The sequence below is a fragment of the Strongylocentrotus purpuratus genome, unplaced genomic scaffold, assembly GCF_000002235.5.
Source record: "Strongylocentrotus purpuratus isolate Spur 01 unplaced genomic scaffold, Spur_5.0 spur5_scaffold_21, whole genome shotgun sequence".
NCBI lineage: Eukaryota > Metazoa > Echinodermata > Echinoidea > Camarodonta > Strongylocentrotidae > Strongylocentrotus > Strongylocentrotus purpuratus.
The window spans coordinates 4,777,919-4,790,920 of NW_022145607.1; the positions used below are offsets into that span (position 1 = coordinate 4,777,919).

The window sequence follows — 13,002 nt, forward strand, 5'->3', positions numbered from 1 at the left end:
CCCCCTGTATTTATCCACCTTCCCCTATTCTTTACTATTCTATGTATTATCATTATTCTGCTTCTTTTTTAATCTACCATATTGCCCGTAAAGGTTATGAATAATTTAGTTGTATAATTAAAATTCAGTTGTATAATGGCATGTACCAGTATGAAGCATCCAATGGCAATTAACAAAGTGGTGTCACATCAAACAAAAAAAAAGAACCCAATTTTATCCAATTTTTACATATGGTTTTTATGGCCACGTTTGGATAGGTAATAAAAAAGCTACGTTGTGTTTTGGAAGTAATATTCTGCTAGAAATAACACTATCTGGTCAAGAGAGTAGATGAGGAAGTCATTTGAAGGATGTGTGGATGCATGTTTACAGTTAATCAGGAATCAGGATTGGAACCTGAGAGTCTGAACATCCTGTAAACGTGTGAACTCATCCATACATTACCCCCATTCACACACAAACAACAAAAGAAAGAGACTGAAAATGGGATCCAAATCTCACCGGTTCTGCATCCATTCACAATTCACAAACATAGGAAACTTTAAAAAATTTGATTTTAATAGCTCGATTCTAATAACCTCTGTGCAGCAAGCCAGCAACACACAATGTTATACATGTAAGTACATAAGTGTTTGGTTGGTTATAACTGGTTAAAGTGTTTTATAAGAAACACTTTGTATTGTATTGTACAATCTTGATTGCTCATTGAAATAATGGAGCAAGCACTATGAGCACTTGAGTTGGTACGCTCTTGATACTAGCGTGTTACACAATCATTAACACATTTGTTTTTTTAGAGGAAATGTGAAATCTCATATTTTATTATAGTAATTTGATTCAATGTTATGCAAATATTTTTCTTCTGGCAGCTTTTTATATAAAACCCTTCTTCCCAACTGTCCTGACGATTGTCACTACCGTATACATTGTAATGTTACGTTTTTCATTTTCATGTATTTGTATGTTTTTTATGTTTCCTTGTACTTGGTACATGTATATGTACATGTACATGTACATGTAAGCATTGCCTGTATGACGTACCTTTAATTGTGTGATTGAAATCAAACTTAATTGAACTGCATTGACTTGAATACATTTGATCTTTTTGGTTAACACAGTTTGTTAAAAAAATTGAGTCATACATGTATGTATCACACTATTGGACAACATTGGATATGTACATGTACAGTATGTACTTGCTCTGAGTGAGAACGTCCCTATTGTCAGCTACCAATCACCAGGATTCAATTCATCTGAATGGCATCCTGTGGATAAATCCTATTTACTGTATGTTCCGCTCCAACAAATATCATAATACAAAGTGAAAAATTGGATGCAAGATTATTATTTCAACATGCATAATGCTACCTGTACATTTATATTCCCAAGCCTACTCCATACATGTACACACGTACATTCTCTTTTGAGAAAAAAGGGTAGGGTGGCTACTATTAAGGGAAGTTACATACTGCTGGTTGTAGTTTCTTGGTTTTAAAACTGCCTAGTAATTATGATTAAGTTCAGTTTTTTTTAATCTGCAATTAAGCTGAAGATTAAGGATTTAAAAATGTTATAATCAAGCTGTAATTTTTGTCCTTCTTATTATTATATGAATGTTTATCTTTGTACTGTAGCTGGAAAGGGATATAGTACATGAATCAGAATAGGACTCCCTTTGTTGATTACTACATGGACTGTAGGTTAGTCATTAAATTTATCGTTTAACAATGTTAAATCTGAGATACACGGCCCTACGTGTTATCAGTGTCTGTGATATGGTGTAATATTGAAGCCCTAAAAAAATTGAGCTTCAAAATGATCAAGAAGTGCCTCAAAAAAGTAAATATCTTTGAGTGACCGGTTTTACCATACTTGTTTTCCCCAATAGACTGTAGTGTTATGAAAACCGTCAGGCGAACGGTTTTCAAAATTTGTCATTCCAATCATAAATATCTTGATAATCAGACAGGCGATCGGCTTGTAAAAGTCATGGGGTTCCTGACTGACCTAAAGGTTTATAATTATCATTGCATCATGAGCTAAATCCAGAATTTTGTTTCAGAATCTGAGACAAAGTTACCGGATCCCTTTAAGATATATGTCTAGTCTAAACAGATAATTTTTTAGTTTTTAAAGTTTTGTGAGGTACAGTAATCTAGAGAGAGAAAGATTGGTTCTATTTTTAGAGAGGAATAATGGAGTGAGGAAAAATGGAAGGTTTATTATAAGAAAAAACTCTCCAGAGAAAGTTGCAGGCGACAGCCTTTTGTGATGTACTGTACAGTAGTCTAGAGAGGGAAAGATTGGTTCTATTTTTAGTGAGGAATAATGGAGTGAGGAAAAATGGAAGGTTTATTATAAGAAAACACTAACAGAACTCTCCAGAGAAAGTTTTATTTTAACTATTGGGGGTATATAGAGATTCAAAAAGGAACAAAAAACATAATCCCCCCCCCCCCCTCCTGATTTGAGTGATTTCTCTAAAAAAAAAAAACCTGATTTTTAATCTTTATTTCCCAGGTTTTCCCTAAATTCTGGGAAAGCCTGGAAATGGAGACCCTGAGATGTCTATAAACCTGTTTTCCTACATATAGTAGGCCTATCCAAGAACATTTACAAAGACATTAAGTGGAACATATTCATGTACATGTATGCGCACAATACATGTATAAGCGTAGGATTGTGGCCAAGACTTTAACCAAGCAAATCTACATTTCCAGCAGAGCTCCTCAAGCCACACATGGCTACCACACCTACATGTACATGTACAGTATCTGACATCTTAAAGGAAATATGATTAATATCCTGGTGAACTGGATATTAATAGTCTCGATCAAAACTTCTCATTCTCTTCATTCAGGCTCAGTGAAACCGGTAATTATCATATGTCATAAATGACTCCTTACATTTGATCCTTTTTTTATTAGATTTTCTCAGAAACAAAAAGGCAAAAATATAGTTTCATTCATGCCACAAATGATAATTTTTGACAATTAAGACTTGTTTTTTAATAATAATATTATTAAATTGATTATTAAAATGAGACAAACTTTGCATTATGATTTTGTTTAATGGACTCCACTATACATTTAACAAAGGGAAATTCAATTCCAGACTACACTGTACATGCATCTTCCTTTGTTTAAAAAACCTGACTTTGGACAAATTCTTTTACAAAGCCAGTATCTAGTTTAATTTTGTTTTTGGACACATGTCCAGCTTTTTCTGGATAATATATTTTACATTAAATCAAAGACACTGCCCATAGACAGATCAAAATATAGAAATTGAGGTTATTTTGGTGCAGTCGTGTGAAGCGCAGACACTCTTGACAAGTTGAGAATTTGAACAAGCTGAGAGAGTGTCCGTTGGTTGCGGTCTGAGTGAGATCTTTCTGGCTTGAAGGTAACAGGTAGACTCCCTGCCCAGTCAATCAATCATCAAAAGGAACTCATTATCTTCCTCTTGGCCAGCGTTAAAGGGCCAAAGTGCCCTTTGCATGCCAAAAAATAAAGTATAGAATAATATACAGGCTAACTTCCCTATACATGTAAATGTAGGAACTGGAAAATGAATTTTCATAAAATAATTAAACATTAGATTTGAAGTTGAATTTTTGGCAGGTTGTCAAGTACTAGATACGACTTTGCATGTACATGTACATGTAGTACAGTATCTGCTCTTTCCATCCTGAAGAAAAGAATTAAAGACAGCTTGTCTTACTCTTAGCGACAGAAATATGAGACAGAACATCCATTATAAATACATTGCCTACCCTGTTACAGTTGAATAACTATCTAGAATATATACATGTAGTACAACATATATTAAAGAAATGAGGCTGAATTTCCTTGCCTTGTAAGAAAAAATTGATGTATTTGTCTATCTGTGTTTCGATTTACTTTTATTAATTGAACTTATAAAAGTCAGTTTGTGTACTTGGATGTTCACTACATCAATGATCTGTACAGTATATTTCTAAACACATCTGAAAGTGACTCATAATTAGTTCTACTCTCTGCACATTGCAGATTAACATGTGACTGACTTGAGCTTGAGGTATTCATTCATATTGTATTTGATTTGTGGTTTTGAAAAAAAAGTATTTACCTTCTCTAACAAAGCAAAATATTTCTCAATGCACATAAACTGCACTCATACAAATCCCACAAAAAATTGGCTTCTCAAATTAATTTCTGTCTACTCTACAGTAGTCTGTAGCTCACTCTAGAGATCCATTCCCCTAAATGTGATCCACTGAAGATTAAATGTGATCTCCTGGCGAAAGATTAGAAGGGATAGCCTAATCTCTGGATTCTCAAATGAATTAATTCCAGGCCTACTCATACTAAATATATATGTATGATCGTAGGGAAACTGATCAAGAAAGTAAGAAACTCAGAGTTGCAAAAGTCAACAGTCTATGTTTATATTGGGGTCATACATTCATGAGTACATGTATATTTCCAAAAGAGTATTAAAAGAGCACGTAACATGATCATTTTTTGGTTGTAATCTCTTAGTCTTTCTTCAGACTTGGTGAAGTGTTTTGAAAGTTGGTGATTTTATACTGTAGATTTTTGGTTCCAAAATGATAAATATTTTATTTCATATTTATAGAAAATTGAGGGATTTGAACAACGACCAGAATTAAACAAGGCATTTATATTGCATCTCTCTACCATATGCATACATGTGTAAATCACTTTAAACAGTTACTGGTAAAGTTACAAAAAAGTAAATTGAAGTGAGAAAAAACTTGAAAGCATGTGCAAGTTTCTCACATAGTCTTCATTTGAACTTTAAAACAACTGCTGTTGTCAACATACCATTATCGAAAGAATAACTAAGGATACTTTTGTCTGCTAGATTACAGTAAATAGATTATAGATTTTATTCTCATTAGATTCAACACAACACATACCGGTACATTAGGGCTTATGGGGCTTCATGCCTTCATCATGTTTCATCTTAATATGAAGCTACAATTAACTACATGTTCATGTGATGTACAGTGTACATGTATGTATTATGTAAATGTACCAGTAATCAAAGTCCTGTGGGTACAGTGTACAGGGTTTAAACCCTATCCAACTTTTTGTTTTTTGGAACTGCTAACTTCTAAGAATTTCTTTTTTCAATAATAAGAAGAATGAAAAGAAGACGAAGAATGAAAAGAACAAGAAGAAGAAGAATAATCATTATCATCATTCATTATTATGGGCCACAGTATTTCCCAAGAAACAATTTTGTGTAAACAAATTTACTGGCAGTTGCATTACAGACAACATGAAGTTCCTTAAAACCCCCAAATAACAAGCATAAACCACATGACTACAATTAGCATGAGTTCTGTTTCTGTCAAGCTATTTCACTTATTTGAACATTAAGACACTATGAATTAACAGGTCAAGATCTAGTACAGAATATATGCCATGCTTAAACTGCCTTTAAAACACAATTTTAAAAAAGGAAAATCAAAAAATCCTTTCCATTCATTCCTTCATGTTATAATAAAGAGATACCGTAACGTTTTGTTTCCACCATACAACTTCTAAGCCATAGAGCACTCCTCAATCATCATGTTATTCTACCCTTTTTAAGTCATGAAGACTACATGTAGTATTTGAATGTAAGTATGAGTAGAACTGAAAGGTTTTTGTGAAGTTTGAAATCAGCAATTGCCTGGGTGCCTACCCTGCCCCCCCCCCCCTACCCCCCACTTCAGGAACGGAGGGACCGCATTCATGTTCCCCAAATCTCTGGTAAAGGGGTACTTTTCACGCAACAATGTCTGGCTCATAATATCACCAAAAATCGGCTTGTAATACACAAAAATCAGCCCGTATTGACTTTACACACCAGACTTAAAGGGGTGCTTTCAAAGGAAGGGAACATATGGATACCCTAAATAATACTGAGGGGGGGGGGGGGGCAGGGTGACTACATTGAACAATTATGCTACTCTTCATCATTTAACATTACCATGAGAAAACAAGGGAATCATTTCTATTTTTTATATTCTAATTACCAATATTGCTTCTTCTTTTTTTTTTTTTGGGGGGGGGGGGTGTTTTTGTGTGTAAATTGGTTTTGTTAGTGTTCAAGTACAGTTGAAAGATTTCCATTCCACACTTTATTTGAGATTGTGCCTCTGCACGGTGCTATCAGCGTTGAAACTCCAAATCACATTCCTTGTATAAACACACACTTGTGTGAAGTTTAGAGGCCCCTGTGCTTTTCTTCCTCTTATCACACTAAGTAAATAAGAATAAAGGTGTGGCTCTAAAACCAAATTTAGCTTCTTCTTTTGTTTTTGTTCAAGCCTCACAAAACTAAGGGCATCATAAAATCTGGCACACACTCTCAAATATTCTAACTTAAGCATATTTATGGCATACCGGTACAATCAGGTACATGTAAGTTCTCACAGGCTTTCAAATTTTTGTGCCAAAATCATGTTTTTTGGAGCATAATAATTGTTTTTTTTTAGTCAACTTAATGATATAGAATATGATATTTATTTACATCACATACCCTTAATTGGCATCCATTTGCCTACGTGAAGAGTGATGTAAACAAACCCTATCATGGATTCTACATCTCTTTCCACACACACGGAACAGCGTAAACAAGTTTAATAAAGATATGCAAATAATGCAATTACATGTACCTCCCAATCCAAATTATCCCCAAAATTCCATAATTGCACAAAGTAAATATTTTAATAAGGGTTTAAAAAGTCACCAGCTACATACATATGTACTGTATAGTGCTTTGCCCACATTCAGGGAGATGCTGTGCAAGAGAAATATGGCCGCTCAATTCACAAATGAAAGTGTTGACCTCTAACCCGTTTTTTTTTTACATGTAGGTATGTACATGTACTGTCGAGTTGGGATTGCAGCACTAAAATGGCAACGCAAAAACAATTTTTATGTGTATTCCGTAGGTCTTTGCATTTCAGCCAGAACCAACATCACAAACTTTCGTAAGAGGTTAGCATTTTGTAATGTAAATTGTACTTTTACTAATTATCATCAGGAACATGTGGAAGGAGCAAATCACTATCACTCAGGTATCATTCACATGTCATACTTCTTTAATATAAATTGACTGATTTTCAAAGCCAGTGCTCAATGTCCGTTGGGTGCGGGAAGGGGTGATTTTGAACAAATTTTAGATTTTGTTTACCTGCCTTTCCACGCAGGGTATGGGGGCCAATTCAGGCTAGGTAATATTGATATGAATATCATATTTCATATCATAAAATGGCTCTAGTATTTTAATAATAATAATATTTAATTTTTATATACCGTAGCTCTTAATACAAATGTCTCAAAACTCGCCACTTGACATGCACCTATTTATGTTGCTTGCATGATCATAACCCTGAATGTTGGGGCTTTGATCGGATCAGAAGATCGGAGCGACACCCTCCCACCAGTGTTCGATATCGGCAAAAATAATCGGTTAAACAAATTGGCAGAATTTTTTTTTTTTTTTTAAATGCCAACAATTTTCAAGTTTTTGGATATAAAATGCTTTAAAACAATTCAAAGTTGGGATTATTTTGTCATTTGGAGTTGTTGTAGACCAGGCCTTCTCAACTGGCGGCGCGCGCGCCACTTGTGGCGCTTGCGGTCAGTCGGAGTGGCGCGCGGCTGTTCCAAAAAATTAATAAAAAATAAATAAAAATGAAAGAAAGACAAAATTAAAAACTGTATTTTAACATTTTAAAAACTCAGCAAAATCAAAAGTCGCAGTCAAATTAAGCACAAAATGTAAGCGAGCCATTTGGTTTGTTTGATTTTCACTTGATTTTTGACATTTTCCGTGTTTATTGCACCAAAATAACTACTATAGATTTACTTCCAGTGTAGATTTTGCCCAGGAATTGTACTAATTATTTCACATCAATATGAAATTATGATTGATATTTTATGGAATAAAAAGGTGTTAAAAATGCCACATATGGGCCTTAAAAAAGCCCTAAAATCCACTAGCTTCCGGGGGCTTTGCCCCCTGGACTACATCCGGTATCGGCTCGGTCGCTACGCTCCCTCGCAACACAGTCACCAAACATACAGATTGGCACTTCAACCACAATAAATGTTTGTTTTGACACTTCTAATAAACTAGTTGAGAAGGCCTGTTTTAGACCATGTTTGTTGATATTTAGTGCCTTTTCAATGTAGGCATGCATTATAATCCAAGATGGCCTCATGTTTTGCATCTTCTCACAAACATGGTCTACAACTCCAAATGACAAAATAATCCCAGCTATGAATTTTTTTAAAGCATTTGATAGCCAAAAACTTGAAAATTTTCAGCAATAATTTTTTTTTTTTTTAAATCCTGCCATTTTTTACGCCAACATCGATATCCAGCGCAGCGTACGTGTAGCTAGTATTGTACGTTCCATGATCCATCCAATACAGCGTACGCATAGTTAGCTAGATATAGAGTGGGGAGCGGGGTATCATTAGAAAACAAATTTTTGTTTACTTTTGCCTTGGATTTAGGCCTGGTTTGACTTTATAATGAAGCCACGGATTTCAGCTGTAGCACAGAGGTGGCACCAATCTAAAGAAACCTTGCATGTACTGCATTCACCACTATAGCACGCTGGGCCGTGTGTTATTTGTATTGTCTCCTAGCCCTCATCTATAATATATCTCAACTTCTCAAGGCTAAACCGTACAAAGTGAAATATACTGGTCAAGTTTGAAATTTTACATCAAATTTATCAAAACAATCATTAAGCAATTCAAACAGTAATATCACAACCGATGTTGTAACGTTAGTCCAGTCGCAACTCGAGAATGTGAAACATTGAATGCGACCTGGGCTGCATTCTGAGGCTGAGCCGAGGCTGAGCATTCCCAGGCTGAGCCTGAGGTTAGACCGAAAGCTTCAGTCTCTATAATCGTCGGTTGTTCCACTGAGACTACGTCTGGCTCCACTAGACCTCCGGTTATAGAGACTGAACGACTGCCTATGCCAGCCTGTGTTGAACTTATTCCGCTAGATTTTAGCCGCTAGGCCCCTCCCACAAACTTGCCACGGCCGTATTGCTATGCCCCCAAAATCCCCCAAAATGTCATTTTACCTCGTTCATTTCCAATTTTAAATTAGGCCTAGGCTATAATACATCGGTTCCACTTACTAACTTGATTGATATAATCCGTTTAATGGTCCCTTTTAAGGAAATTATCGGTCAAAATCGACATCCATGTTGAAAATCTTGCAAGCCGTGTTAAACTCTCGCTGCCGTCAATCTCATCCCTTCTAGTCTACGCCGAAGGCAAATAATTATGAAGGAAAAAACTGTGATAACGCCATTACGAACGTGTAGATGGCGCACAGTTTTTCCTTCATAATCATTTTGCCTTCGGCGTAGACTAGAAGGGATGAGATTGACGGCAGCGAGAGTTTAACACGGCTTGCAAGATTTTCAACATGGATGTCGATTTTGACCGATAATTTCCTTAAAAGGGACCATTAAACGGATTATATCAATCAAGTTAGTAAGTGGAACCGATGTATTATAGCCTAGGCCTAATTTAAAATTGGAAATGAACGAGGTAAAATGACATTTTGGGGGATTTTGGGGGCATAACAATACGGCCGTGGCAAGTTTGTGGGAGGGGCCTAGCGGCTAAAACCTAGCGGAATAAGTTCAACACAGGCTGGCATAGGCAGTCGTTCAGTCTCTATAACCGGAGGTCTAGTGGAGCCAGACGTAGTCTCAGTGGAACAACCGACGATTATAGAGACTGAAGCTTTCGGTCTAAGGTGAGCCTCGGCCTCGCCCTCGAGCCGCACTCCGATTTGAGATGGTCAAAAAAATGTCTAGACTCTAAATAACTAACTCAACTGCAATGCAAAGGCAGGATTTGTAATGTACATTCATCAATGGACTTTGCAGTTTTCCATCAACATAACGAACATCTAATACTAGTGAGACACTGCCCGCGTCTCCTTCACATCACATGCAGTCCCCCAACCCCTCCCATCGCCAAGGCGAATCCCCGCCAGACAACCCCGGAAGTCAACAGGTTTCTGCTGGGTTCACGGGTTCCCATGTCGGACATGAAAATTCGGGATTTAATTCATCATTAAAACACAACAACATTTAACCAGTATCGTAACATGTCTTGAAAAATACATACCCATCTTGTTCAGCTATGCTATTATTACATCCAGTGCGAAGAAGTACAATTTAACTCACAAATTATCCGCAGAAATGTTGTTATTTTGGCATGAATTAATTATGCACATTATTCTGCTCAGATTGCCGATAAGACGAATAACTTTTTTATTAAATATTATTTTATGCATCTAATTACTACCTTAAAAATATTTCAATTGTATTTAAAAATAAAAATAAGTGGTAACTATTACTTAATTATTCAGATTATTTATAATATAGAATTACAAAGTGGCAAATTGGCAAATACTTTAGTCTAGCTTCAAGACAATTTTAATTTAGCTTGGAGGGATAGAAAGCAAAGTAGTTCTGTGCTGAGTCGCGATCAACCATTTATTTTTTCGACCATTTTATATTAGGAGTTGATTGTATACATTCACTTCTTTTATGTATTTATAAGTTTTGGCAATAAGTAAACTCAAACAAATCACGGTAAACTACTACAAAAGAGAGTGCCTGGACATTTTGATAGGATTATGACCGTGGGGGGCGGGGGGGGGGGATGTCCCACCTGCCCCCAAAACAAACAAAAAACAAAAAATATATATATAAATATTTCCAAGGAGCAATGTGACGCTGTGATTTTGTGTGTCACCCCCTATCACCCCCCCCCCCCCCCCCCCTGCATTTAAACGGTCTAGCTGTGCCAGGGAATGACGTGGGGAAAAAGTATACACGATGGTCTTAATTTTCTAATACTTTAATTACACTACATGTAGTCAGGCACGTAGCCACGGGGAGAGGGGGGTACGTGCCCCCCCCCCCCCCCCCCCCCCAAAAAAAAAAAATGCCAAGATCGGCTGAACTTTTTAGACCCCTTTTTTGGATCTCGATCGATTACATGTAAGGTGCCCCCCCCCCCCCCCCCAAAAAAAAAAAAAAAAATATCAAATTCTGGCTACGGGCCTGCATGTAGTGGGTCCATGGCTGATATAGGTGGGCTGAATCAGTCGCGAGTCCCTTTTTTGGCGGCCTACAAAAAACAGGAGGAAAGAGAGAGGCGACAGAAAACAAAAAGGAAGAAAGAGAAGAGAAGGTAAAATAGAAGAAGCTTAGGGTGGGAACGGGGGGGGGGGTTACTACCCTGCGCTATATTGAATGCTCTGAAGAGACTTCGATGGTATGGATACTTCGAGGCTAAGCACTTTATAAGCACCGTTTTTATTTTGTATTTTTGTTATTATTATTAATAGCAAAAACTCGATAGCGTTCGGGATCTCTAGTCCACGAACTCCCTCCTGGGAATAACCCACCGTGAAAGGGCCGACAACCTTTGTTCTATAAAATAGTCATTAAGAGAGAGAGAAAGAGAGGAGAGAGAGAAAGAGAGAGAGAGAGAGAGAGAGAGAGAGAGAGAGAAAGAGGGGAAGAGGGAGATAGGAGAGAGAGAGAGGAGAGAGATAGGAGAGAGAGAGAGAGAGAGAGAGAGATGAGAGAGAGGGAGAGAGAGAGAGAGAGAGAGAGAGGAGAGATATATATATATATATATATATATATATATATATATATTGATTGCAAATGAAATAAAGTAATAAGGGCAGTGCAAATTTCAAGGGATGGATTAGAATTCCTATTGCTCAAAGACAGCCTTTTTGATTTAATGAATATTTTTACTTATCAATACCTTTGAGAAACTGAGTTCATTAATAATCTACCATCGACGCCTGCCCGCGGCCATCGTAGGACATCGAGGGACAACATTATAGACATCCAAATATTAGAACTAGAATACGATTTCTACGGACAACATGTATACCGCCATCTTCAGCTTGTGTAGAGGAACGCCGTTATCCTGAACAAATCAAAACGCCTCCATTAATTAATAATTACAACACTTTTATCCTTCTTTCAGCTGGTGAAAGTGTATGAAATAAATACATAAAGCCTACATTTCTCCGATTTCTCCTACATTTCTCCGGGACACATGTGAAAATAAAAAGGTGCACTTTACCTGAGTTTAAAAAGGGGTATCTATCAAAAGGGGGAAGTGGCACTTCTTACAAAGGAAAATGGACACTTGTCAAAGTAAAAGGGGGTGAAGGACGAACTTATCAAAAGTTAAAAAGGCGCGCTTCTCGTACCTGAAAAGGGGCACTTGACTAGAGATTAAAAAGGGCACTTATGAGAATTGAAAATGGACACTAATTGCAAACGAATATGGGAACTTGTCGATGGATAAGGGGGACGTGTCAAAATAAAAGAGGCACTTATCAGAGGTGAAAAGGAGAATGACACCTTTTAAAAAGTAATAGGGGCACTTGTCAAAGTAAAAGAGGCACTTTCCTATGTAAAAAGGGGCACTTCTTACAAAGTTTAAGGGGCACGTTTAGGGTACTTGAAAAAGTGTGGGGGCATTGTGCTCCCTGTCCCCCTCCCTCCAGAGCGCCGCCTCTGGAGATGTGAAAACATAGTCAGAGCACCAAAAAGGCTGGTAAGAGGGAGAAAGGAGAGGACTCAAAGGAGACTAGAGACTGACATAGAGACTGATAGAGGTATGGTGAAAGATATGGGGTATACTAATAATAAACAACTAAGACGGATAGTGATGTAGTTTTGAAAAGCTAGAAAATACAGGTAGAAAGAATGAAAATGTGGAAAGCGAAAATTATACATTAAGTTTTAGTAGGAAAGAAGGAGAGAGAGAGAGTAAAAAGAATATAAAATATGGGAAAGCAAATTTTATACATAAATATTAATGGGTGGAAAGCGGGGGAGAGACAGAGGGGTGAATGGGGAGGAGACAGAGAAAGAGAGGGAGAGAGAGAGAGAGAGAGAGAGTAGAAAAATGA

The 13,002-nt window shown here is 36.9% G+C and overlaps 1 protein-coding gene across 1 annotated transcript in view; it reads right to left on the bottom strand.

Moving 5' to 3' along the window:
* LOC581235 (SH3 domain-containing kinase-binding protein 1) overlaps nt 1-10,305 on the bottom strand; it is a 46,425-nt gene extending 36,120 nt beyond the window's left edge. Inside the window, exon 1 of the mRNA XM_030995347.1 lies at nt 10,176-10,305. Coding sequence (XP_030851207.1) covers nt 10,176-10,179 — 4 coding nt within the window. The 5' untranslated portion in view covers nt 10,180-10,305. The remainder of the gene's footprint in view (nt 1-10,175) is intronic.
* Between the last annotated feature and the right edge of the window lie 2,697 nt (nt 10,306-13,002).